General features: G+C 38.0%; 1 protein-coding gene across 1 annotated transcript; it reads right to left on the reverse strand.

Moving 5' to 3' along the window:
- Positions 1-13,257: 13,257 nt before the first annotated feature.
- Positions 13,258-27,977, reverse strand: slc2a15a (solute carrier family 2 member 15a). The gene is made up of 12 exons (XM_079842220.1): positions 27,864-27,977; positions 26,807-26,905; positions 24,274-24,434; positions 23,006-23,130; positions 22,777-22,922; positions 22,530-22,662; positions 21,705-21,892; positions 18,324-18,434; positions 17,003-17,104; positions 16,777-16,852; positions 14,909-15,036; positions 13,258-14,715 (listed from the first exon to the last, which is right to left on the reverse strand). Exons 1-12 carry the CDS (start codon positions 27,906-27,908, stop codon positions 14,461-14,463), a joined length of 1,569 nt encoding a protein of 522 aa, XP_079698346.1. The 5' UTR covers positions 27,909-27,977; the 3' UTR covers positions 13,258-14,460.
- Positions 27,978-27,999: the final 22 nt, after the last annotated feature.

Below are 27,999 nucleotides of genomic sequence, written 5' to 3' on the forward strand. Positions count from 1 at the left end.
GGCTCTCAAGCGATTCATCTTTTTAAAAATCGAATTAATTACTTGATGTGCCGATTAATTGCAATTTAAATTTGATTCAATATAGAATTTATTACATATAAACTTTTAGGCTACAAGTGAAAGAATGGTTGGGAGGGAGCATGAAGAATCTTGTTTTTTTGTTACACATGAATCGATCCCTCTGAGTCCAATTCATTGAAAGTCTTTGGGGTGTGCTGGAGTAGACTTAACAGAGTGATTGACTCTTGCACTGTCGATACAAAATCTTGACCAAAAATGAATGCACCTCTTGATGGAAATAATATCACATCAATTTGAGCGTAATGAATCTTGACATTGACATCCTGGAATATGGCCATGATGCTTCTTCCTTGGTTGTTCGACACCATCAATTAGGGTTAGAAGAACTGTTGCCAAACATATAACATGCTAGAAACACAACAATCACTGCAATAATGATCCAATCATAGACTCCTAAGCATTTGCCTATTTAAATTCAAACAGCGACTTTTATTTATTGGCAGTGTACTTACAGACCAAAACTGTTGGTTACCAACATTCTTCAAAATATACACTATATTGCCAAAAGTTTTGGGATGCCTGCCTTTACATGCACATGAACTTTAAAATCATCCCATTCTTAATCCGTAGGGTTAAATATGGAGTTGGCCCACCCTTTGCAGGTATAACAGCTTCAACTCTTCTGGGAAGGCTTTCCACAAGGTTTAGGAGTGTGTTTATGGGGATTTTTGACCATTCTTCTAGAAGCACATTTGTGAGGTCAGGCACTGATGTTGGACGAGAAGGCCTGGCTTGGAGTCTCCGCTCTAATTCATCCCAAAGGTGTTCTATCGGGTTGAGGTCAGGACTCTGTGCAGGCCAGTCAAGTTCCACCACACCAAACTCGCTCATCCATGTCTTTATGGCCCTTGCTTTGTGCACTGGTGTACAGTCATGTTTGAACATGAAGATCCCCAAAATGTTCCCACAAAGTTGGGAGCATGAAATTGTCCAAAATGTCTTGGTTTGCTGAAGCATTAAGAGTTCCTTTCCCTGGAACTAAGGGCCAAGCCCAATCCCTGAAAAACATCCCCACACCACAATCCCCCCTCCACCAAACTTTACACTTGGCACAATGCAGTCAGGCAATTACCATTCTCCTGGCAACCACCAAACTCAGACTCGTCCATCGGATTGCCAGACAGAGAAGCGTGATTCGTCACTCCAGAGAATATGTCTCCACTGCTCTAGAGTCCAGTGGTGGCGTGCTTTACACCACTGCATCCGATGCTTTGCATTGCACTTATAAGGCTTGGATGCAGCTGTTCGGCCATGGAAGCCCATTCCATGAAGCTCTCTATGCACTGTTCTTGAGCCAATCTGAAGGCCATACGAAGTTTGGAGGTCTGTAGCTATTGACTCTGCGCGCCTCAGCATACGCTTACCCCTCTCTGGGATTTTACGTGGGCTACCACTTCGAACGTCGCTTAGTTGCTGTTGTTCCCAATTGTTTCCACTTTGTTATAATACCACTAACAGTTGACCGTGGACTATTTAGTAGTGGGGAAATTTCATGAATGGACTTATTGCACAGGTGGCAACCTATCATGGTACCATGCTTGAATTCAATGAGCTCCTGAGAGCGACCCATTCTTTCACAAATGTTTGTAGAAGCAGTCTGCATGCCTAGGTGCTTGATTTTATAAACCTGTGGAAGTGATTGGAACACCTGAATTCAATGATTTGAAGGGGTGTCCCAATACTTTTGGCAATTTAGTGTATTTTATGTTCCATAAAAGAAATAAAGTGATATAGGTTTGAAACTACATTAGGGTGAGTAAATGTACATTTGCAAAAACAGAATTTTACCTTCCCCAAAATATGAAATTATTTATTTTTAATGAAATTATACTGTAACTGCCAGTAGGTGGCGGTAAATGTCTAAATGAGTAATTCTATTGAGTCTTATAAAGTCAAGTCAGTTCAAATGACTGATTCATTTAGGAATTAAGTGATTCATTGGTTCATCCAATTGATTCGCCCAAAATGCAGATTCATTCAAAAAACAAACTGCTGTGGAGACGCACAGTTCTGCTCTCACTTGCAGGTAATATTTTTATTGGCAAAATTGAGCAAAAACAGACAGTATCTTGTCTAATATAACACAATATTAACTTCTTATTCATTGAACTGTTGTATATATGCTAATCCATATCACATTTGCAATTGTGCTATTCTTAACAAAAACAGCACGTGTGTGATCGTTACTCGTTACTCATGTGACATTGCTTAAGTATATCATCTAATATAAATATGAGACCAAAACTCATACACTGGCATTTTTGCTGATATCTTGAATTATTTTAAGGTCATTATAACTACATTCTAAAGGCTACATTACGCAGTGAGTTTTTGCCCTGCATCATGTTTGTCACCAATCAACTGTGTGGTTGTATCCGAAAAAGTATACTTCCCTATTATATAGTAGGTGAAAAACTGTATGTGTCCAAATAAGTATGTCCGAATTCACCTCATTAAAGAGTAGGCAAAAAGTAACCGGATGATCTACTTCTTCTTGATACTATCCCATGAGTCCACTGGAGAGGATTTATGAATGGCAGTGAAGCGATGCAACTGATGCTGGTAGGTCACATGATAATGACAACATGGCGAATACAGTACGTCCATATTACATTCATTCTGCACACCTTCATAATCATACTTTATAGAACATACTTTGTAGCGGTTGTGAAGTATTCAAAATAAGTACCTACTCAAGAGAGTATGCAATTTCGGATTCAGCCTATGAAATGTAAGATGATCTACATAGGTCTGGGGCGGGGCAAGTACGTTAAATCATTTTAATGTGTTATTTTTAAATGAATGCGTTAAATCGACAGAAGACATTCTGTGTTTTTTGTCCTTGCAATGTTGTGTTAGGCCCCATTGACTTTCATTGTATGGGCTAAAACAAAAAAGAAGAAAGAAAGCCATACAGGTTTGGAACAACATGAGGGTGAGTAAACACTTTTCATTTTTGGGTAAACTGTCCCTTTGATACCAACATGGCTCTTCAAGTGTATTGGAGAGTCTGTAAGGTATTACACAAAAGAGTTTTTTGCTGATGTTGGGCAGATGACCCGGACCGTTAAAGGTTAAAGCACTAGTCTTCAAGAACACTTAATAACTCCTGGCTGATTACAGCTTCTCATTGTTTTCACTTTAAAGAGCTGTAAAGTGCCACCTAAGGGGTGAAAGAAATTCCCTGTCTGATTGAGAAAGAATCCAGCTCACACTCGCTGACTACAGGCTACAATGCAAACTGGGAAATTGTGCTTATTGTCATTCGTAGAGGGCAGACATTCAAGGCTCTTTTTTCTTTGGCTATACTCCGCTGTTACAGGTAGTTGCGACCTATCACCACTTGTTGAAATTTAGGCCCACTACACAAAAAGAATGGAAGTACAATGACTTCAAATAGGTTTCTAGGTAAACTCCCTTTAGAGCCATATAAAAGAGAAGACTGTACTCAGACACATGTACCTTGCGTATTCTAGCTGTGTATTGGCTTATTGTTTTGACGTTGTAAATTAGGACAGTAAAATGTCTTCCGGCATTTGTGAATGAAAAAAGGTTGGGCATCACTGTTTTTTACATGACCCCTCAGAGAAAGCTAAAGTTTCACAAGACTCTTTGTAATATTACATTTCCCCTAAAAGTCACTAAGTTCTTAAAAATAAAAACAGCAAACTGCAGATTCGACAACAGTTGTTAAACGTATAACAAGAGAGTAAAAATTACTTTTTACATTTTTTTAGGATTATTATTTTCGATGTAGTATTTGACAGGTTTATCTATAGGTTGTTTAGAATAGCTTAATACCTATACTTATTTCATATATACGAAATATGTAGGCCATATAGTATGCAATATGCAAAATTATTTTATGCGTGACTGAATTAGCAGCAGCATTCTAGCATCTGACTAGCATACAAAGATGGCTGCGTTTAAAGGAACACGCCGACTTTTTGGGACTTTAGCTTATTCACCGTATCCCCCAGAGTTAGATAAGTCCATACATACCATTCTCATCTCCGTGCGTGCCATAACTCTGTCTGACGCACCCACCGCTAGCCTAGCTTAGCACAAAGACTGGAGGTAAACGGCTTCATCTAGCCTACTGCTCAATAAGTGACAAAATAACGGCAAGATTTTCCTATTTACTATGTTGTGAATGATATTACAATGATATTACGCAGTGCCTGAAAATAGCCCCCAGCACGCTCCCTGTGCAAGCAGGTTGCCACGTTGGTTATGTTGACGGAAGTTAGCCTATTTTCAGGCGCTGCGTAATATCATTGCGCCGCTGCACCCATGGTACGGCAGCAAAGTTCCTCGATTATCACGCAGGAATGAGAGTATAGTTCCTAGCCATATCGGTCTAGAAAATCGCAACTTTTCATTTTCCGTCGACCTTAGTACACGATGTAACTATACACATCACAACATGTAAATAGGATAATGTTGGTGTTATTTTGTCTCTTATTGAGCAGTAGGCTAGCTGGAGCCATTTACCTCCAGTCTTTGTACTAAGCTAGGCTAGCGGTGGGTGCGTCAGACAGAGTTATGGCACGCACGGAGATGAGAATGGTATGTATGGACTTATCTAACTCTGGGGGATACGGTGAATAAGCTAAAGTCCCAGAAACTAGGCGTGTTCCTTTAAATGTCCACTTTTTTTATGCCCTTCCCTCCGTCTCATTCACTCATATGTACGTCATTGCTTACGTTGCATGAGTGCCCACTACTGGCGACACCATTGCATTGGGTTTAAATGGAACACCAAAAACTCTTGATCTCTTGTGGGAAAATTAGTGAGTAGAATCAAATAAAGTTCCCTCATCCACTTGATGAAGTTGAACGCAGCCAATATGGTAGAAATAGTAATAGTAGTATGGTAGTATGCTATTCTGAATATCAGCCGCGGTGCCCCACCAAAACATTCATCCAAAACATAGACCTCTATATAAACTGAATCATTAATAAATTGTACATGTTTTTAGAATTCTGCAAAAAATATTTTTCAGATTTTCTTTACTATTTTAAGTATTAAAGTAAGCAGTATATATTAAAATTGAACGTATGGCTTCGGCAGGCATGTATTATGACACTACCATAATAGCTACTTAAAGCCTGTCAATCAACATTAGAGCACCACCCTCAGGCTGAATAACGCAAGGACACTAAACCTCTGGCAAAAGTGTGTCTGCATGTGTACAGCGATTAGAATATAAAGCTTACAAAATGTTCACCATAAACTAGTGCCAAGACCCAGAATCTGCCCTACCTACATTTACATTCAGGAGCTGCTGAATACCTGGAGTATTTGCAAATACAACACTAAAAAAACAAGTACTAAAGTATTAAAAAAGTATATGAAAAAATGTACATGAAATAATGTTACAATGCAATTTACTTGACTTGAACTTAAATTTCCGATGCAACAAATGAACGAAATGAAAGTATTATCTGCCCTTGACTCATTGTTTGTTCAGAAAGTTTTATACAAAGTTGGATTAAAATCCAGTTGTTTGTTTTAAATGATTATTATTATTAAAATAAGATTATTTCTGAAATGATAACTACATAGCACTCTGCAACACAATGTGATCAGATCATGTGACAACAATATATCACACTACTGATTGAAATGATTATTATTGCATACTGTGTGTACTGTTTCATATACTAAGTAGTATAAATATATACTGATTGTTATTAAGTACATTAGAATTTAATTTCAAACATAGCCAGGAGAAATATTTGACCTTTGACCTTCCTTTATTTTAATGAGTGTGTCCTCAGCTCCCTCTAGTGTCCAACTGGGTATGACACCACAAGTAAAGGTCATATTCACAATAAGACAGATCTACAAGAATAAAATATATATATATATACATTTAGCAGAATCTGCTAGCATTACTGCAGTTTCAGACCACTGTCTCCCTAGTCACAAAGAGAGAGACATTAACACATCCATTAATAGACCAGCAAACTCAGACACACTGAATGAAGTGTCAAACTCTTACCTAATCTGAAATGTGTGACACATTTCACAGTTTTTAACTTTGTATTTAGATTATTTGTGATCAGTAAGCCAATAACACTGTGAAAACATGCACTTTACAATACATGCAAAGCAAATTAAAACAGATATGCTCTTTGCAAATCCTTAACAGAAAACCGTGAAATTAAATCAAGGTTGAGATAAAACTGGAAATGCTGATGCTTCCAAGATGTGACTGATTGCATTGCTAATAAGTTCTAAGGCACAACAGACAACCAAACACCAAAGAAACCAGTTTATATCTTTAGATCTGGGTCACCACAGGATCAAAACAAATGCAAAGCTTTCTCAGTTAAAAAAAAGGGAAAAGAAGCAACATCTCTCTGAAACCAGTCGCAAATGTATATTCAAATTATCTTTCAAACATATCTGCAGGAAACCAGACGTAAATGCATATTTTACATCAAGAAGCATATGCATATGCATCCCCACTTAAGAACAATCTCAAGGAGAAATACACAAATGTGAACAAGAAATGATGTCTCTCAGTGTCTCGGTTAAAGACCTGGTGTGCCTCACACTGATTTGAGAGTTGTCAGTGAGTTGTTTAAGAGACTTAGCAGCTAAGTAGCAGGAACGTGTTATATTTGGCAGCTATCTGCTGGCATGTTGACAAAAAGAATGGTGGAGGATTGAGTTTTAAAACATGCAAATGAATGAGAGAGACGGGACGTGACACTCTCTGTGTGGATGTTCATTTAGTTTTGAGTGCAATTTTACACATTCATTAGTTACACATTTATCACCATTACTATTGGCTCATACTTGATTTTAGGGGTTTAAACGTACCAATTCGTTGTATTACTCATTCTGCTTTGTTGTGCTACAGACATGTAGCAAAATTCAAATTGTACTTTTTAGGCAACATTATTTTAATTGTTACATAGATTTACAATGGAGGAAGAAGCATTATGACAAGCATCAGTGTTCAGAAAATGTAAAAATCTAGTTATGCATAGTAATGTTGTAACTTGAGTAACTGAGGCAGTGCTTTAGTACTTTTATGATGTAGTTCGTTGGGGCAGGAGATTCATACAGTTCTTTATTTTTTTGTTATTCACCGTTGGCTATAAATCTAATCATAAATAAGAGGTTTGACTTGAAACAATCACATATTTGATAGGTTTTTCCTTGCTTTAACAAATCATGCCTAAGGTTCAGTGTGTGAAATAAAAAGCACCAGCATCTATTGCCAGTATTTAATAGTCAATAGTGATGCAGCGATAGAAAAGTATAATATTCAGAATATTAATTTGTATAAGGCTGCTATTTAGAAGTAAGTAAGGTAAATATTCAAGAAGACAAAAATACAAAGTTTGAGCAAACCACAACCAGCAAACTGCGGCAGCTGAAGAAGTTCAACCTACCAAAGACAATGTTGTTGCACTTCCATCATCGAGTCCATACTCACCTCCTCCATCACCATCTGACACGCTGCGGCCACTGCCAAAGACAAAAGCAGACTGCAGCATGTCATTCTCTATGCTGAGAAGGTGATTGGCTGCAATCTGCCACCTCTTCAGGACCTGTACACTTCCAGGACCCTGAAGCAGGCAGTTAAGATTGTGGCTGACCCCTCTTACCCCTGACAAACTTTTCAAAGCACTCCCCGCCGGCAGGAGGCTGCGGCCCATCAAGACTAAAACCTCACGCCACAAAACAGCTTATTTCCATCTGCAACTGGTCTCATCAACAACACTCAGAAACCACCATGGCTTCATAACTGCCTCCATTGGCATTTCACATTACATAAAAAAAATGCGTTTCATATGCGTTATATGAATATTACTGCTATACTGCACCTTTTCTTCAAACTGAGCTTTTGCGCTGGCCTACTTTTACACATCCTGCACTTTTCATTCTATCTATCTATCTATAATTTTTGTATGTCAGTATGTTTCCCAAGGTTCTTAAGTTGAAAGTATTCAGTATTTAACAGTCAATGGTGATGCATCAATAAGTAGTTATAATGCTGATTATTATAGTTATCGAAGGCTGTTATCAGAACTAATGCATTGTTCTACATCTCATCTCTATAGGACAACACAGTAGCTCTAGGTGTCGTCTTTAGTGCCAAACCAAAGTAATAATAACACCTTGGTGCTGCCATTGACAGCAGACTCTAGGTGGCACACCAGACAGCCTTTGTGTTCCGTTTCTCCCCAAAAGACTTCTAAGCTTTTTCTGGGACTGCAATTAAGAGCTGAACTGCCTGTGTACTGTTGTTTTGCATATGTATATGAATGCAATTGCACATTTGCCACACATTGTGCTTCCTTATTAGTTTTGAAATATTCGAGCGGCAGTAACTATTGACTCTGTAGCTAATCTAACACAGAAATCTTTCCACATGTTAAACAGTTTGCTCCCATTTTTTATTCCTAAGTGACTGATAAACCAACAGACCGAAACATACTCACATAAACATGTTTAAACTAAGTCAGGTGTGGGGACACAAATACATTTACGCACACCGATTCGATAAAACATGCAGACAGATAAAGAAACGCACACACAGCCCTTCTCGCTCCTTGTCTATAAATACCCTCTCCTCAGTGATGGCTGTCAGGGCCTGTAACCTTGGCTTCTCCACTAGTGCATTGATTTATGGTGGGGCTAGATTGAACTGACCTTGCACTTGGTCTCAAGCAGTATAAGTAATGGTGGGTCATCAGCTCTGAAACTGGCAGCCATCTTAGGCAGGGCTCGTCTGTTGCTTTTGTCTCTATTTCTCGGTGTAGCCTCTACCCCGGGCATTGCCAAATGGACATGAGTGGCCCCCTGCTTTTGTGGCCATCATATAGAGAGGGTGAGATAAAGGCTTAACTGCAGTAAGGATCAGGCGGCGGTCAGCAGTAGCTCGCTTTAATTTCATGCCTAATTTCTCCCTGTGCTCAAAGAATTGATCTCTTTCCTCTGTCTCCCTAACCTCGGCCTGGCTGTCGGGAGCTCCAGCCGGACGGGGGCGAGGTAGGGGCCAGACTGTGGCCATCCATCACACACCTCCCTAGCACTGGATTCACATCTCTGCTCTGAGCAGGGCCCAAGTGATGAAAGCGAACCTACAAAATGAGCTTATTAGATCATCATAAACTCAACAGGCCAGATTCATCAAACGAGCACACGTTGCTCAGCGAAATTCATTCTCTCTCTCTCTCTCTCTCTCTCTCTCTCTCTCTCTCTCTCTCTCTCAACACAGAATGAATCACAAACCTGCATTTCCTGATAAACATTTGTGTGCAAAATACTCTGATGTGTAGGCATACAGTATTTGACACACATACTTAAACATTCAGAAGAGAGGCTCAGTGATCACGTGGAGGATTTCTGTGGTTTCTTCTAGCTTTGCTACATAGCTGCTAGAGCAAGTGCTTGCAACGCCTCGGTCATGGGTTGATTCTCAGGGGATGCATGCACTATATATAAAGTGCATGCATTCACAGTAAATTCACTGCAAGTTGCTTAGCATAATAAATATTTGCCAATTGCAGCTTGACAGCAGTTTTTCAAATTGCTAAAGGAATGATTTTAATTTAAATAAATAGCAACTCTTTTAGGTGTACTGTATTCAAAAAGACAGTTTGATCCAATCAGTCTTTTTTGGATTAACAATACGTTTAATTTAATAATTAAATTCATTTAATAATGCAACAATTTGACAGTTGTCTTAAATAATATAATAATAAAATATATATATATAATTTTTTATTAAATTAAATAAGTAAAAAAATGTTTGAACCACAACCACAACCATTTCCTTTTAATTTTTTTTTTTTTTTAAATTTTATAACCCAACTCGAATTTGACAGTTCTTTGAAATAAAATAAAATATAACACAACAAAACAAATTTTTACGGCAATCACAATCATATGTCATTTGTCAATCACAACAAAACACCAGCTCCCGGTTTTACAGACAAGGCTTAAGCTTAGTCCCAGACTAAAATGCATGTTTGAGCCGTTTTAACTGAAAGCAACTTGCACTGACATATCTTAAAACATGTCAGTGCCATTGTTTTGTCTCAAGATGCACACCAATAATGTTTTTTTTTCTAGGGCAAAAAGTTTAATGCCCTAATTTCCTTAATTGAACTAAGGCCTAATCCTGGCTTAATCTAAGCCCTGTCTGTGAAGCCAGGCCTAGGTTTAATACAATAAAGTAATATACTTAAAGTAAAACGGCGGTGGAAATATTGGTTGGTTACATCCCCCTTTTCATGTAAGATCTGAAGGTTCTGTCAAAATGACAAAATGGCTCCCCTCTGGCTGCACAGCTCAGACGAAAACTACAAGCTTGGCACAATAAAACCTCCTATATCATTCAATGAATCCTCAGGTCACAGAGGAGCCATGGAGGTCTCTCTGGAGGATGAGCTGATGGACAGTGCCTTCTTTTATAGGTCAGTCTACAATTTTCAGATGCCGCCACACAGGCTTCCAGATCTGATATTGTTACCAGCACGAACGTGACCTAGTTACAAAAGTACAAATCGGCAATAATCAAATACGGGCCTATCAATTCTGAGGTCAACCTAATGCGATTGCAAAACAATCGTGGGCATCTTTTTATAAGGTGAGTGAAACTCTTTGCTTAGCCACCACGGTGTCGTTCACCACCTAATCTTCAAAAAGTCCTTGAGGAGCATAACAAGCATTCAGTGGTAATGAAATCAGTGGGCACACAGACATCAGTGAAGAATGACGTACTCGGAGCCCACCACTGACACACAGTCAATCCTTATTTACTTAATTGCATGGCAAGCGGCTCACATGGAGCTATTTGTCTCTCTGTCTGTCCCACTGTTTGTCAGAACGTTTCATCACTGGCTGGGTTTGCGTCTCCGCTCCCATCTGTGCCCGTCTGTATGCGGGAGCTGGCAGTGAGACAGCGCTCCCCATCACCGGCAGCGCAGTCTGCATCCCCATCTTCCAGCCATAAATCCTGAAATAACGGAATGCAAGAGCATTCGCTCCAGACTGCGCTGCCACGAGTGAGAGAGAAAAAACGCGTAGCAGCTGAAGAGAGAGAGAGGAAAGAAAGAGTAAAAGAATGAGAGAATGCCTTTGGCTTCTCAGATCCAATTAGTCGGTTGTGTGTAGTCGCTTCTCTCTCCCTCCTTCTCCTCGCCATCTTAATTGGAAGCCGGAGAGACCAGTCGAAATCGCATTAACAGAGGTCCTGACAGAGAGGACCATCAATCTTTTTTTATTACGGTGTAATGGGGGTTCTTGGGAGCCGCAATTCGATTTGTCACTGGCCTCGTTCGCTGATAACAGGCATTTGTCATCACTTTCCCTCGCCTTAATGTTATCATCTCGGGCTTGACAGCTGCCTCCATCCAGGGAGTCCCAGCGACACAGCACATCCGTCAACATAATATTTCCACGGCCAAGGGGACTGCTACAGCAATAAGCCACATTAAAGCACTTATGAGAAGAAAATCTGTTGTCATTAATTAAAATGTTGGAGCGAGCAGCAGGTCTTCTGTGTGAGGGTACTGTGTGTGTTTGTTTCTTTATGAGGTGACAGTGGGAGTGGGAGTGTTGAAATATTCTCCCGCTTCCTGCCATTGTCATTATGACAAAACGTCTTGCTAGAAAGTGGGTATTCTGCTACCACATCTTGACACATTCATACGGCGCATGGATATTGATGCATTTTGCTACTAAATATATGGCTTAATGTCTAATAAATGTATTCCGAACACTGAAGAGGATCGTGTGCCTATAAATACTGCATACCTTCACATTCACTTGCTGTAGATACCTTGATTGACTTCCTTTTTCGGACAGCAGGGGGCAGAGTTGAGCCTGTGGTGACAGGTGTTGGGCCGACAGTAGATTCCTCTGCTGCTAATTAGACCAGCATCCTCTCCTCCTGCTGACCTACAGGACACAGACACTCATTCCATCAGGGGAGTCAATTCACAGTGAAATATGAGCTGCCGTATTTAGAGCTGCGCTGGGTGGGTGAAGATTTAAGAGTGACTTTATTCTACAAAACTAGATTCAGCTGGCATTATTATCCATTCTCCCTCTCCCCAATCAGTGAAAAGCAGTGCATAAAAGCCAAAATGTCAGCGCTACTTGAAGTCTGTGGTGCAGGTTCTTATCCAGTCTTATCCACGTAAAATATTGAAGCTCTGCCTTGTGAGAAATAAAACAGATCTGGACCAACAGGGCTATGGTGGGCCCGGACCACCCGATCATGAGCTTGTCCCACCTAGACGGACAGATAGATCGATAGATCGATACAATTTACTATGACATTACTAGTGTTTAGGGATTTTGAATTCTGTCATTCGATTCTGTAAATGAATCAGATATAGTTTCAGTTGTATATACAAATGCTATACACAATATAACATATAAAAATAACATTAAAATGGAAAAAAAAAAATAGCAGAAAATTGTTTAGTAGAAGCAGAATAAAAATAAGTATGATGTATTTCAATACATTGCTGTCTTGCCGGCACTGTAATTCCTCTTGAAATGACTTGGGACAGTACAGCTGTGCACAATGGCCCATCGAGATCCTGTTTAACCAGTGACCTTGAGCTCGGTGTTTGAAGACTGACCAAACAGAAAGCCAGACACAATTCAGCTCACAATTTCTCTTCTTGGAGCGGGAGACGCAAGCGTATGATATCATTAGTTTGTGTGGGTCTCTTCTGGGGAGATCTGGAGAGGCTCACACAGATGGAGAGCACCGCCCAGGGGCTTGATAGACCAGAGAAACCCATTCATACTCGCACAGGCCTGGGATAAGAAAGAAAAGACAGCACTACACATGCACAAAGCTCTCTATATAGATAGAGATCCATAATCTGATACATACCTAAAATGCAGTAATGTAGTACCCTCCAAGAGTAGTATATTAAAGGTGTGTCTCAAATGTGTATCTGAATATAAACTGCTGTACAGCTGTTTGGTATTCATAGGGGAAGGTGAGAGACTCTTCTCTTTAATTAAGCATTAAATCTGCCTCTTCAGTGAATTAATGAAGCTCTTCTCTGACTGGCAACGGCACTCTTTGGCAGAAACCAATGGTGTCTGTACTCAGATCCTGCTTTGTAAGCTTTTTTTCACTCCGCACCCTGATGTTCTCAATAAATGGGTTACCACAGGCTCATTTAAAGCACTTTTATTTGGTGTGTTATAAAGTTTTGAATACTATAAAAATATTTTTAGTACATGTGAGGTCAAATATAGTTATATACATATAAATTAGATTGAAACTCGGATATAATATATATTAGATATACAAGATAAAATATATGTATATATACATATCCTTAAAATATATCACCTTAATACACTACCCTTCAAAAGTTTGGGGTCTGTAAGATTGTTTTTGGCTCTTTGCACCAAGTTAGAGTTTATTTGATGAGAAATACAGTAAAATCTATTTGAATATATTTTAAAATGTAATTTATTTCTGCTTTGACAAATCTTAATTTTCAGCCATTACTCCAGTCTTCAGTGTCACATGAGGAAATATTTTTGTGGAAACTGTGATTTATTTTTTTCAGGATTCTTTGATAAATTAAAATGTTAAAAGAACAGAATTTATATGAAGTAGAAATATTTTGTAGAATTACAAATGTCTTTGTTGCTTTGGATCAATTTGATGCTTCCTTGTTAAAAATATAAAAATATGAATTTCTTTAAAAAAAAAACCTTACTGACCTTACATTTTTGAATGGTAGTGTATACGTACTAATACAAATGTACAGCTGTAGCAGTATTCAAAATGCCTGTAAGTGAAATACAACATTATTAAAACAAAGTTATATGTAAAATACCTGCGCAAGTTTGATCTCAGTGTATTTAAAGTTGCTACAGCAGTCTCTGATGAGGTGGTATGTTAGCACCTGAGCATTACTAAATGATCCAATGCCATTCAACGCTCACAATGTGTGCAAGAGATCACTGTCAACTATATATATATATATATATACTCAAATATATTGATAAACATATGAATAAGTCCTATATACATGAAAAAAATTCATAAACATGATAAACGGTCCAAAAAAATCTAGTTTGTGATTTCAAGTTCAACAAGTTCTCAAAAACAATATACATGTTGCAATGCATGTATATGGCATTGTCCTTCCACACAAGTTATCACAAAGCTCAGGATGTTTAAACATCATTGAAAATCTAAATTCTGAAAACTAATTTCAGCTCAGGTTTTGTTGACCTTCTTGCAGTCACTAGCTGCTTAACCATGCCTTTCAGTCAGGATTTTATCGATGATAATCGATAGGATTCTGGAGTTGATCTAATCCCTAAACTTTTCTTATGCATTGTTTGCTTTTCATCCGAGTTCAAGGACAGGAAGAAGAGCTGTCGAATTCAAGCGAACCATTCTCAAGTGAACCATATCCATTCATCTTTTTCAGTTTGAGCTGGTCTGGGTGAGTGAGGGCCTGGCTCTCTTCCACAGCCTCTTTAGTAGCAAACATCTGACTAATCTCTACAAACGTCTTATTTTTAGTTTCAGGAATAACGAGGTACACGTAGATGGCCACTGCCAGACACACGGAACAGAACACCAGATAGCAGTAGGACCCAGCAGACATCTGTAGCAGAGAAATAGGATGGAACGCAAACTAAGTTATTCCGTTTTAAAACAGCTGAATTAAATGAAGATGATTGAATTTCACACTGATTGACTTTGACAAATGTTTTCAATGCACAAGGTGACCTGGAAAACCCTTTTCTGATTATACGCTGTGCACCTTTAGCTTTAACTGCACTATGTGAATACGATACCTGAAGGAACGGAAAGATGAAGCCGATGGTGAAGTTCGACATCCAGTTAAGAGACCCTCCCACGGTGTATGCGGCAGGACGATGGGATTGCTTGAAAAGCTCAGCTGTGATCAGGAACGGAACACCCGCTAAAAACAGACACATGCGTATTAATGGTATATCGTGACAGCATGTTTATTTTCCATGTGTAATTACCAACCTACATCTCAGAGAAAAGTGCTGTGAAACCTAGAACAGTCATATTTTTTTGCCTAATAAACTGCATAAAAGCATATTATGAATGCACTTTTATGCACATGCATGTACGCACTGCTTTTCTGTAGTGCAACAGTTCTTGGAGGGAGGATAATAAACTAGCTTTATGAAGAGCTCGTTATCTCAATACGCAGGAAGCAGAAATTGTTCCACTGCTTAAGTTCTAATCCCTTTTGGTTACAAGTGAAAAATAAGGAGGCACAAGGTGTTATTTCAAATGTAATGAATTCAGGAACAAGCCAAGCGATGGCTTCATTATTTGTGCGTGATAATTGCAGCAGGAGGCGTGCTGCAGTTAAATTGATAAGGAACTCTGCTTGTAATTCATTGTTCATGCAAGATTTTGTCTTAAAAAGCCATATTCATCATTGTTTATGAACAATGAGCCATAAAAAATCCTAATTAAAGACGTAATTACACCGATTGAGACTGGGGCCTGAGAATGAATTATAGATTTTGGAGTTGGGTTGGATAATGCATCAACTCAGTAAAGCACTTGTAGTCTCATTCATCACTGTAGCAGAGCTACTCCTCTCTGCTCTTATTGTGCGCATAAACTATGAGTCTGATGCTCATGCAGCACTAATAGAGGGAAGTACACACTTTAACTTTCATACTTTGATCTTTGAAACTCTTTAAAATGTCAATATCTTCTCCTCAACAGTACACTTTACTATCACTATATCAATGCAGTCTAGATTTTATCTGTACAGTCTAACGATTACCAAATATTTCAAATTAAAAAATTTGGTTCACAATCACATGTGCCACAATATATTTATATGTAAACTATTAAACTTAATAAATATATTGGAACAATTTAGCGTCTGACTGTACGCTTCCAGAAAAAAAAGCATTACGTTTTTATGTAACATCTAGTTAGTATTGTTTTTTAAAATATAATTTCAATTTAATTTATTTTAAAAAATTGTTATGAAAAATATGTAAAATACAATGTACAAAAAAAATCTCTTAATGGATTTATAATGCTAGATAGCATTAATCCTAGTTAATTTTGGTGAACAAATTTTATTAAATACTTAATGTTTATTGAAATACATAAGTAACATGAAAAATAACAAATAATATATGTATTACATTTTTCAATAAATATAAAATAATAAATAAAAACAAATACATTTTAAACGACTTATTTCTGAAAGTACTCTATTCTGAACAGATAAAATATGAACATATAGAAAATATAGTGTGTAAAATGTAAAATGAACATACAGTATATGACAACATCTAATTCTCAAACATACAGTATATTGAGCTCTTGCTTTTCAAAATTCTTCCCCCAGGTGTCGCTATTTCACTATTTGAAGACGTCATCTGGGAATTCAGGGTCAAAGAGCAGACAACTACTCATCCAATTGAAGCAGTGCTTTATTTATTTATTAAACTTTTTTTTTAAAGGGACAATGCACATTAATTAACATGAGTATTCAAATCCATCATGTAAATGTGCCAGATTTAGCCATACAGGCTATTTTTCCTCTGTAGTCCCCTTTACTGAATGTGTCTGAGCATGACTTAATGTGATGTAGCCATGCAGATTACTTTAGATGTAGATTAAAAGGTGAAAGGATGAGAGACACAAAAAAGCTCACCTGGCCCGATACAGAATCCAGCGATTATCCCAACCACACACCCCACACTCACATATTTCATGAAAGGCACATGTGTCTGAAAATATGATAATAGTAAATGGTGATTAAATGATGTAAAGATGATAAAAGTGTGATAATTCACAATCACATGCAGAAAAAAAAAACGACACTCACTTGTCCAAATATTTGCTAAGTATTTTTTAACTTTATTAACTATTTCACTTACTTGAAGAATGAGAGACAGTGTTATCCCAGCACAACACATTCCCATGACACCAAAACCTCCAATTATCAGTGGCCTTCGCCCAAGACGCTCAATGGTGAAACACTGAAGGAAAAACAAGAGATGTGGATGTTCACAATAGGCACTTCCCTTTTGTCTTGATCAGATTAATCAGTAACTGCGGTCTTGAAAGGATGGCTTTTGGTGCTTTTTTGAAAGCAAATGTTGTAAAAGCACAAAGTGGAACCTTGCTTTTTCATTAAATGCTGCTAAAATTGAGCGCTAAAGCTGTGCACTGTTGACTTAAAGGCGGGTGAAGCTGACATAAGAATGAATAGCTGTAATTTTATAACCAATCTCTAGCGTTCCTCTCGTGTGCCATTCGCCTCCCGAGTGAGGGCCAATTGACACTGACAGCAATGAGTTCTTCTGACTAACAGTGTGCCTCTTTCTCTCCGGTTGCTGCTGGTGCATCACTAAATCCAGGCTAAGCGACGCAACTGGGAGAGAGAGAGAGACCGTATCTGGCCTTCATTACAGCTCTGAGATGTGACCCAAGGAAGGAAGCGGCAAAAACAAGACACATCAGTCTCTCTAACACTCATCTTATACAGTGTTTTTTTATGAGTGTCACAGTAGAAAAATACACAACGTGAGCTGGGAAAGATTGAGGACAAAGCTAAATGAAAATGATTGAGATATGAAAAGACGTTCTTTCTCAAATGTAGCAACTCTAGTGTAGCAATAGACCAAGCGATGTCTAAAACTATTTTGCGTCACTATATAACCTTGTCAGATAGTCTTTTACCACTATCAATAATTGAAACAGACAATTTTCACATTCGACTCTGTGAACGAATCGGTAGAATATGAAAACTCACCCCTATGGAGCCTACAATAATCTCTATAGATCCAGTTCCTACAGTGTTTTTTTTTTTTACACAAGCAGCAAAATCGCACAAGATATTAAGTGACTGTTATATGATATATGATTGATATAAGAATGCTGATTTAAGTTTATTTTATCCCTTTGGTTCTTTTTTATTTTCTTGTTTAAAACTAAAATATTTTATTTTATTAAGCTGTTATCAATATATTTTTGTTACATTAATGCTTAAAACAAAAAATTTAAAATGGGGTATGAAAAAGAAACAATTCATTTTAAGAAAAGTTTTTGTCAAAACTAATGAAGTAATAGACCAAGTGATACTATTTTGCATCACTATATAACCCTGTCAGATAGTCTTTTATCATATCAATTATTGAAACAAACCATTTTCACATTCGACTACATTGAAAGTATCGGCTGAATATGAAAACTCACCCCTATGAGGCCTGCAACGATCTCTATAGCTCCAGTTCCTACAGTGGTGTACTGGATTTCAGGGGCTGGGATTCCAGCGTTCTCAAAGATGTCGTTGGTGTAAAACCAGATCTGGGGAGAACATGAGAGGGTAAGGGGAAGGATAGTGATTTTGGCTTGTACAGGTGGCATATCGTGACTGCGAGCGGTTACGGCGTACAACACTTCAGATTCAATTTGAAGGCTGGAGGGCTGTGTGTGAGGTTAGGCAGGGGGGTAATCAGAGAGAACACAGACGGTTTGAGAGCTGCTGGGACTGTAGAGGACACACACGGACTGCCTCTCTCCTGCTGCTCATGCTGAAGTCAGCCAAGACTCACCACCTGTCAGCCCCATTTACACTGAATACACACACAGACGCTCACAGGGTCACCTGCCACCTAAGGGCCCTCCAGTCAATGTCATTTAATATTCAAATTTGATATCAAAACCCCATAGGGCAAACCTGGATAGTCTTACTTGGATTTGACATCAGCAGCTCAAGACTCATGATTTAAAGGTCCAAAGGTGACAATAAGTCAAGATATTCCAAAAACAAATGAATTTAATAAGAAAATAAACTCAGATAATCCAAGTCCACAAGACACAAAGTGTTAACACAAACAATAACCGACCATGAATTGAAAACACACTGATGAAAACTAAACTAAGACAAGATAACTGAAAAGGTGTGACATTACGCCCTCCTCTGAGAAGGCGCTGCCCCACGCCGTAGTATGGTACAGGAGGGGGTTCAGGAGGCAGACGAGGAGTTGGCCAAGGGATGGAAATAGGCAGGCAGGCAGAAAGGAGTGACCAGGGAAGAGCGGATGGTGGCAGGAGCCACAGAGATATTACCGACGAGAGACAGTAGGGTACCCAGAGACGTGCCTGGGTGGCGCCCCACGGCAGTGTTGCCGGAGGGAGGAGCCACGGTGGTGCAGAGTTCAACGCCACCATGGGGACGAACGGTGGTGACGGAGCCGATGGAGTTGGAGACCTGGGCACAGATGGAGACGGAGCTGCAACGACAACCCCCCAGAGGCAGAACCGGAGTACCGGAGGGCTGCGGTGGAACCGGTGCGACTGAGGACTGATGCCGATCCTGAGGGAAGGCAGAGCCAGACTGAGCCAAAGGGGTGGAGGAACGGAGTGCAGCGGACGGCTCGCAAGTCCATGACGATGTTCATATTTTCCCGAGTGTCGGACCCAGGTAGAGCAGGTAGGCCGAAGGAATCAGGTGGAGTCATGAGCCTGATGGTCCCCGGTGATGCAGAGGGAGGAAGCAGTGACGGCCTCCCTCCAGCTAACTACTTTGATGTCTGAGAAGTCTACTGGCTGGTGGTAATTTTCCCTGATCCAAAACAGGGATTTGAGTGTCTCATCGTCATAATTTGTCTGGACGGCGAGACGGCAGAAATTCAAGGCAAAGTCCAAAAAAGTAAGTCCCTTTTGGGCAATGGGAGCGAACTGAGCTGCCGTTTGCCCATTTTGAGGTGGGTTATTAGAGATTTCAAAACAAATGAATTTAATGAGAAATTAAACTCAGATAATCCAAGTCCACGAGAAAGTGTGTCTCAGCACAATCGTTAACACAAACAATAACCAACTGTGTACTGAGAACACAGAGGAACTCAAAACTACATAGACAATGAGCTAAAAGACTAACAGGTGTAATGATCAAATGAATATCCATGGTAATTAATAATAATGGGAAAACAAAAGAAACAGGAAGCAATGACGAAAAAACTTAAAGTCCATGAAACTAAGACAAGATTTATTTATGAATAAGTATGACAAAGACTATGTTTTCGGGAATTAAGGTTACTATGAATTTGCAAAAGTGTTTTTTAAGTTCAGTTACAATAGTTAAAAAGACGATTATTGATCTTTTAGCTTTGTAGCCATATAAAACTGTAAAGAACTGCTGTTCTGTTGTCCAGCAAACATTTTAATAACCTCTGTAAAGGCCAGGCTAACTGAATAATGCAAGTCACACACATTGTCATGTTCTGGAACTCCTCACAAAAAATGTGATGCTAGATTTTATTATTCCAGAATCAGTGGAATGAATGTCAATGTCTGTAAATAAATTGAAATGATAAATCACCAATGGGATAATAGCTTTTATTTATTGCCTTTATGAGGTTTAAATTTGCGAATTTGACCAAGTCCAAATGGAATCTGCTGACTTTTTTCTGCATTTTCTGCACTGATTTTGGGAGATAATCTGTGGAATTCTGCAGAATCTGATGTGTAAAACAGAGTTTAGAGTTCTTCACTGGCTCTGGTAACAAGCAGTGTAAAATTAGCCAACATCAAATGAATGATTTAGTGGAGCGAGGAAAGGAGGAAAGGATTTAAAAGGAGTGAGGCATGTACAACTTTTCGAGTTGGGGCGCACAGATTCTGTGTGGGCCTGATAATGTGCTCTCTATCGGTCTTTATCCTCATTATTTCATGAAGTAATAATGAGGATAAAGCCACCAATAACATTTCAGGACAATAATCCAATTAAAAGACATTTCTAAAGAACATTTTTTAATTAAATAATTCAACACCATGTCAACCTTTAAATGTGATGCTAGAAAGCTTTGCACCATTCCTTTGGGAGAAGTGTTTTTGCTGAGATGCATCAGAATTCTTATTCATAACCCTGATTCTGATTGCAGAAAAGAGCTGACAGGCCTAATTCCAACACTATACCATCAAACTACTGCTGAGAAGGAAAAAAAAATCTATTCTTTTCTGGAATCACATGCCAACTGTTAAATTGTTAGCTCTGATTTAAAGGGGAATGTTTATAGATCAAAAAAGATCTGCCAAATCACCATAATCACCATTTTAATGATGTAACAATTAAAAAATACATCTAATTTGCTTGAATAATAGCTTATATTTATTGCTGTAGCAGGGTAGTGCAAATTAGATTCCATAAACATTTTGAAAAAAAAAAAAAGATTGTAATTTGTTAAGCTCTGATGGAGTGAGGTTTCTGTCAGCTCTGTCCTCTTAATCATCTGAATAATTAATCTGCAGTTATGCAAACTATTTCAAAAAGGTAATTTGCCTTCCAGATGAATAAAGAAATGAGAGCTCTTTAGCCACTTTAAATTCTGGCCCATAGCCAATGCTCTGCTGCACAGGTTGAACTCACTTTAGTTTCCTGCTTTTTATCTGATGTTGAAAGACATTTTGTGAGGCTTTAGAGGCTAAATACTCGCCATACCGAGATCCCATCACTGTTCACTGTGTTCATATCATCACCTTTCTATTACGAGAACGAGCAGGTACAACAAGCAATCTCAAAACATGCAGTGTAGTCAGCTCTACGGTATATGTTAACCAGGATGTTAACCTTACCGCATCAATGCCAGAGAGCTGCATACCGATGTTGATGACCACAACAGACAGGACCTGCCAGCGAACGGTGTGGTCCAATAGCAGCTGCCAAACAGACACAGTCTCCACTGAGGACAGAGAGCGTTGCTCCTCCTGCATCTCCTCTATCTCTGCCTGGATGTTGCATTTGGCTCTGTACCATTTCAAGGCTGCACCAACAAAGAGAACACAAGCTATTGGTTTAATCTTCATCTATATCAGGGGTCAGCAAAGATTTAACATGAGGTGCCCTTTTTGTCACTGTGCCATTTCCCAGTCATACCAACCCCACCACATACCCAACTTAAGCATGACCCATGAACAAAATAAAACAAATAACATATACTGTAATACTCATCTCATGGCAACGATCACCCTCCTATTAGTCAATGAAAGAATGTGTACCTATACTGCACAATACCAATTTCTTAATCAGCATTTTGTCTTGTTTTCCAGTAAAAATATCTAATCACCCTTAAAACTAAATTAATTTACTCAACACTATCAGAACATTGGTTTACGTTTATTCTATCCCATTGTGTGTTCTTTTTTTGTTATATATTTTTTCCTGAATATATTTTATCATATTTATGCGTAAAAAAAGCCAACGTGGAAAGAAGAATAAATGTTTAAAGTTTTAAAGATAAATGTTTATGGAAAATCAAGACAAAAATACTGATTAATAAGCCGATCTACTGCATATACTGTATTTTTTTTTTCAAAATTCATGGTAGATTTGATGGTTGAATAGGATTATGCCATCAATAGAGAGATTTTTAGAATCTTGCTCAAAATCATTTCTCTCACCAGTGATAGTGGCATGAACATTATGCTTCTCAATCAACAGGTAGCGTGGACTTTCTGGAAACCACGGTAACAGCATCAGCTGGATAAAGGTAGGGACAACCACAAGAGAGAGAAACAGTGGCCAGTGCTCCTCCTGTCAATCAAAAGAGCACAAATTGAAACAATACCGAGCTCTATTTCATAACTTTTATGAAAATGTAACTACAAGATGTTAAATAGATTATTAAAGTTAAGTTCGCTGTTGTACCTTCCCCAAAAGTTCATGCAGGCCCAAGATTTGAGCCGAGAAAACCCCAGCGCAAATGAAAATGCTAGGCATGAGCCCCAGGAAGCCTCTTAAGTTTTTAGGAGCGATCTCTCCCAGGTACATGGGAATCACGCTGAGAGAGATACCTGGAAGATGGAGATAAGGAAAGCATATCAGAGCCCATTCATGTCTTACTTTGCTATACCTGCTTTTTTCAGTTGGGACATACCTGAATGTATTCCAGTGACAAAACGACCAAAAATGACCATTTCGGGTGAGCCGCAGATCCTGCTGAACCCCATGAAAGATGCTGCTATGAACACCAGTACAGTGGAGTTGACCACTGTTCCTTTCCTGCAAAAGCAAACAATGTGAAGTCCTGCTCTGGCACTGCTCATTAAGCTAGGACAGTCATGCTCGATATCCGGCCACCTGGGAGTTTAACTATCAAAACCAGATAACTGATGTTCCATGACAGTGCTGCTGGGTGAAATAGCTGCATTCCTTGATTAGTTCTATCAAGTTGTAAACTTTCCCCCTGATTTACAGACGGCTGCACCGTGTTCTGCGTTATGATCACCTTACTGCTATAAAACATTTTGCTGGACTGAAATTGATTAGAACAATAAATAGGGTCATGAATCATCATCTTTCATTTGCATTTAAATGTCTGCAGTCAAATCTTGTGGCGCCACTCATAGACACTCAGAACAGACTAGACAGGAGGACTTCCAGAGTCCTTGGACAACACAAAATAGAGGTGTAAGCTACGGCTAACATAGTGCACATAGTTAGAAATTGGTTAATTAAACAGTTTTGTCACTATACAATAATACTACATGCTGCCACAGTTATAAAAAATCAGTTTTTCTAAAAATTAAAATTCTGTCATTTACTCATACTGATTTTGTTACAAACCTGCACGACCATTTTGTTCTTCTAAAAAATGGGGGATTTGAAAAAGGTACTGGTAGCTGCAGACAGAAGCATTCATGCTTCAAAAAGGACACAAAAGCATCATAAAGTATCATGTGGTCCAAGACCACTATTGTTTAGCATCAAAAGACTTGGAAAATAAGTCACACAGACCACTTTTATGATACTTTCATTGTGCTTTTGTCTTATGTTTTAAGCTCTATATTCTCCATTCACTGTAATTGCATGGAGAGAAAAAACCTACCAGTATGTTATCCATGGAATAAGTAAGTCATCCAACAACATGAGGGTTGAGTAAATGATTATAGCCTTTTTATATTTGGTTAAACTAATCAGGAACAAAGAGGTTCAGAGCCTGGTGGACGGAACAAAATGTCTGCTCTTTTCCAAAGTACAAACAAGGCCATTTACAAGGCAAAGGCAAAGTCATTCAGTGCAGTCAGAGAGGTCAGGTGGGGTGACAGATGAGGAAGAATAAACCTTGGTGGCCTTGACACTCAGAGGAATTTCTGGTAGAGTGACCACACCATGCCAGATGTTATGGGTATCCTCCTGACTTACCTTCCAAATTTGGTGACCAGCGTGCCCACCATCAAAGAGCCGACCAGGCCTCCAATCGCAAACACAGAAACGGTGAGAGAATACATGAGCGTCAGGGCCTCCTCAGTTAGTCCAGTTCCATTACGATTTACCACTGTACGGTTATAGAAGTCTTTAATGTACTGTGAGTGACAGGGAAATGGAGAGACAGAGAAAGAGAGAAAATATAAAAATACTGTTAGCATTTACTCTTCATCATACTGTTGAAAAACTGATGGGCTTCCTTTTTTTTCAGTGGATTTTTTGAAGAATACTTTGCTCTTTTCCATGTATTGTAAGTAAAAAAGGGATTTTACAGCTACAAAATAACAAACAAACAAAGCAGTATAAAAGTATCATAATAGTAGTCTATACTGTATGTCCCGTGAGAAAACTTGGTAGCCTTAAGAAAGCAAGTATGTTTTGAATGTCATGAAAGTGATTTTATTTGGGGGGACATTTACTATCTGTAAAACATTTTTTTAACCCATGTAGCACTACCAGATTCAATTCATATATACACAGAAAGGTATCATGAACAGCCATTCCACATTTCAAAAACTTTTCTGGGACCCCGAATTTTTTTGAAATTAGTATTTAGTTAAGAGAATTTTTTTTTTAAATGATATTTTATTCATATGTTATGATATGTCCTCTGTAGTTGACACCAGGACTATAAAAATAATGACACAAATAAAATAAAATGACATGAAATTGCATGTATATGCAAAAACAATAGAATTTATTTTTCATTCACCAATCAATTTTTAGGTTTCAGTATTTTTTTTTAAGCAAACTTTGTTTAAAGATGATTCTGAACTATGTTATGAAAGATATAATGGAATGCATTGATATACCATTTTACTTTATGCAATATGTGGGTAAAATGGCCATACTTGGATTTTCCCATTCAATACAATGTATCTATACACTGCATCTAATTTGCATATTAATGTGTTCTTGGTGCAACATGTAAGGAAAATAGAAGTGTAATAATAGGAGGAATAATTTGCAACATTTTCATAATAATATCTAATATTTCATTGGAATATTGATATGTAATTTCTTTCCCTATTCACTTGTTATGTCTCCAAAATGCCTGATAAACATGATTTAAGTCCTGGCGTCCTCTACAGTGGACATTTATGAAATCAATGCCCTGTTTTGTCACAGCAGAAAGTCATATTTTGATTAGAAACCCCATTACATTTTCCTGAGATGTTGATTTATAACAAACAATTTGGAGATAAATCCGATTTAAATTATAATTACAAAATATTATTTCCATAAGAGTGCTAAACATTAATTTCAGCTGTTTTTAAAGACCAAGAAGAAGTTGTTGTCCTGGTGAAACCTCCAAACATTTGGTATCTCTGCAAAGCCCTGAATGTGCTCTTTACAGGATATCCAGACTGTGACATGTATGATGTCAGAGAAATTCGCTAAAATACAATGTCCACTACAGTGGACAAAAGTCTATTCCTGGGTCCCAGGAGGATATATCAAGCTTCTGTTCAGTGAGACACACCTATCTACATGAACTTTCAAGCATCTTCTTTGTATTTCACTCACTCTCTTCTTTGTGTGTACTTTAAGGTCACAATCTAATTCAATTCTGGATTATGTACCTTTTTCTTTCCATTTTAAATGAATTTAAGCTGGAAGCCTGGGACACTGCAGTACCATTTAATAGACTCGGGAGAACTCCAACAATAGATTCAAATGAAATAAAACTGAGTTTACAAAAAATATGGATTACTGATAATATTGATTGAGCTTCTGCTTAAAAAAAAAAAATATATATATATATACATATACATTTCAGCAGCAATTTTTGGATTTCTATGTTTGAATCCTCTTCATTAGCACATGATGTTTCAAGAAAAACAGCACAAAACAAAGCCACTTAAATAGGGTATATAACAGCCAGTCAGGAGACCAGACAGGAAAATTTAAATATTTTCATCATTAACAGGCTAATGGGGCAGGGCAAATAGGTCCCTACTTATATACATGAAGAGCTGCTAGAGGCAACCACTGCAGCACAAAATGCCTGACAAGCCAAGATGAACAAATAACATCTGAGTCATCTACAAAAAATGAAAATAAGTCTTCAACACTTTGTTTCTTCAAGTTTATGGATAAAAGACGAAGGATAATTTTCTCTTTTTGTCCCATGTCCTTATGCTGGACAAACTTCCTGCTCTCTGGTAACAATTATGAATTACACATATTAATATTTATATCCCACAATTCCTTGAATTCACACACTGCATCAAGAATGTCTAGAATGCATAGAATCATGTTAGAGCAACATTCTCTGAGATCATGCGTAAGTAGAGACTCTGTTCAGGCCACTATGTTTATTCTGTCCCCAAGCCTGGCGTGCATCTTTCTACTGGAAGTCACTTTTTTGTGATGAACAGAAATGCATTGGCTATGTTGTCTACTGATTCTCCTTTTTTGATGAGCAGTTTTGGTCATCAAGGTATTGAGTATGTCAATGAGCTCTTACCCCAGCAGGAGAGTTGACCACAGCTAAGTTGTATCCATAGAGCATTGAACTACCAAAGGAGGTGAGGAAAGCCACTGCCAGCAGAGATGAGGTAAGATGCTATTAAAAAGAAAAGAGCAAATATGTATGGCTTGTGAGCTCACATTTTTCTTAAAGCGGCAAGCTATCTCGGTTGTTCCTTTCTTTTTTCTAAAAAAAAAAAAAAAGCTTTGAAAGAAACTATGCGCGCATGTAGACCTGATGTTATAGAATTACATTCAGAAGTAGTCTCAGACATTATGAGGGCGTTTTGGAAGAACTAAATCAGAAATGAAACAAATATTGATATTTTATATACATATGTGATAAACATACATATTGCTGATTACATAAAGAACAGGTTTACATAAAAAATTAATGTGTCAGACTGGTACAGTATTTAATATGTATGTGGCACACATTAAAATATGTTTATTATCATATTTCGTTTCATAAACAAATAGATTTAATTTTATAAACATTCTATTGTATTCTGGTAATCTTCAAATGTTGAAGCAATAGTTTAAGTCAGTTTAAGTTTTTGAGGAGAGAATAGCTCTCATGGTGTGACTTCAGTGGTCGTTACACTTCAGATCATGAGTGGAAAACTTAATTTGTTCCACTAAGTGGTCAGATACAGTTGCTTATGTATAGTCCCACACGTGAGGGAAGATGTTGAGAAAATGTCTTGTGACATTAACTTAAAGCTTTTCTTTTTTTACACAGCATATCTTACAAAAGAAAAATGTGACATTAAATATTACTGATATTACACTACATTTTAAAAACTATTATTACAAAACCTTCATCAACCAAACTTCAACGGCCTCCTAAATTTAAACTTTAATAAAATAGCCTATCATTTGAGACATAATTTTTTAACTAACTAACGTTACTACTGAAAATCTATAACGTTATGGCAATCAATACTATGGCTCAAAAGGATGATAAGACAACTAGAACGACAACAAATACGTTACAAAACAAACTCATATTTATAACAAAATGACACCATTTAGTGATAAAATAGTCTACTTACCGATGTTATTTTGCCTGGACTCGTAATTAACACTTCTTCGGCCATTTTAAAGTTATTTAGTGCCTACAAGACTTCTTGAGATAAACCGTGTAAGTTAAGTTTAGTAAGTTAGTACTACGTTACTGGCCGTCTTTTA

Source organism: Gobio gobio (assembly GCF_949357685.1).
Source record: "Gobio gobio genome assembly, chromosome: 18".
In the NCBI taxonomy this organism is placed as follows: Eukaryota; Metazoa; Chordata; class Actinopteri; order Cypriniformes; family Gobionidae; genus Gobio; species Gobio gobio.

What these genes read in the sequence shown, in the direction of transcription:
- slc2a15a (XM_079842220.1), bottom strand. Translation starts at nt 27,908, where the DNA reads ATGGCCGAAGAAGTGTTAATTACGAGTCCAGGCAAAATAACATCG. An exon ending in GTCCAGGCAAAATAACATCG is followed by an intron (nt 26,906 to 27,863) that starts GTAAGTAGACTA and finishes TCTTTTTAATAG; the next exon opens with CATCTTACCTCATCTCTGCT. An exon ending in AGCTCTCTGGCATTGATGCG is followed by an intron (nt 18,435 to 21,704) that starts GTAAGGTTAACA and finishes TGTTCTCCCCAG; the next exon opens with ATCTGGTTTTACACCAACGA.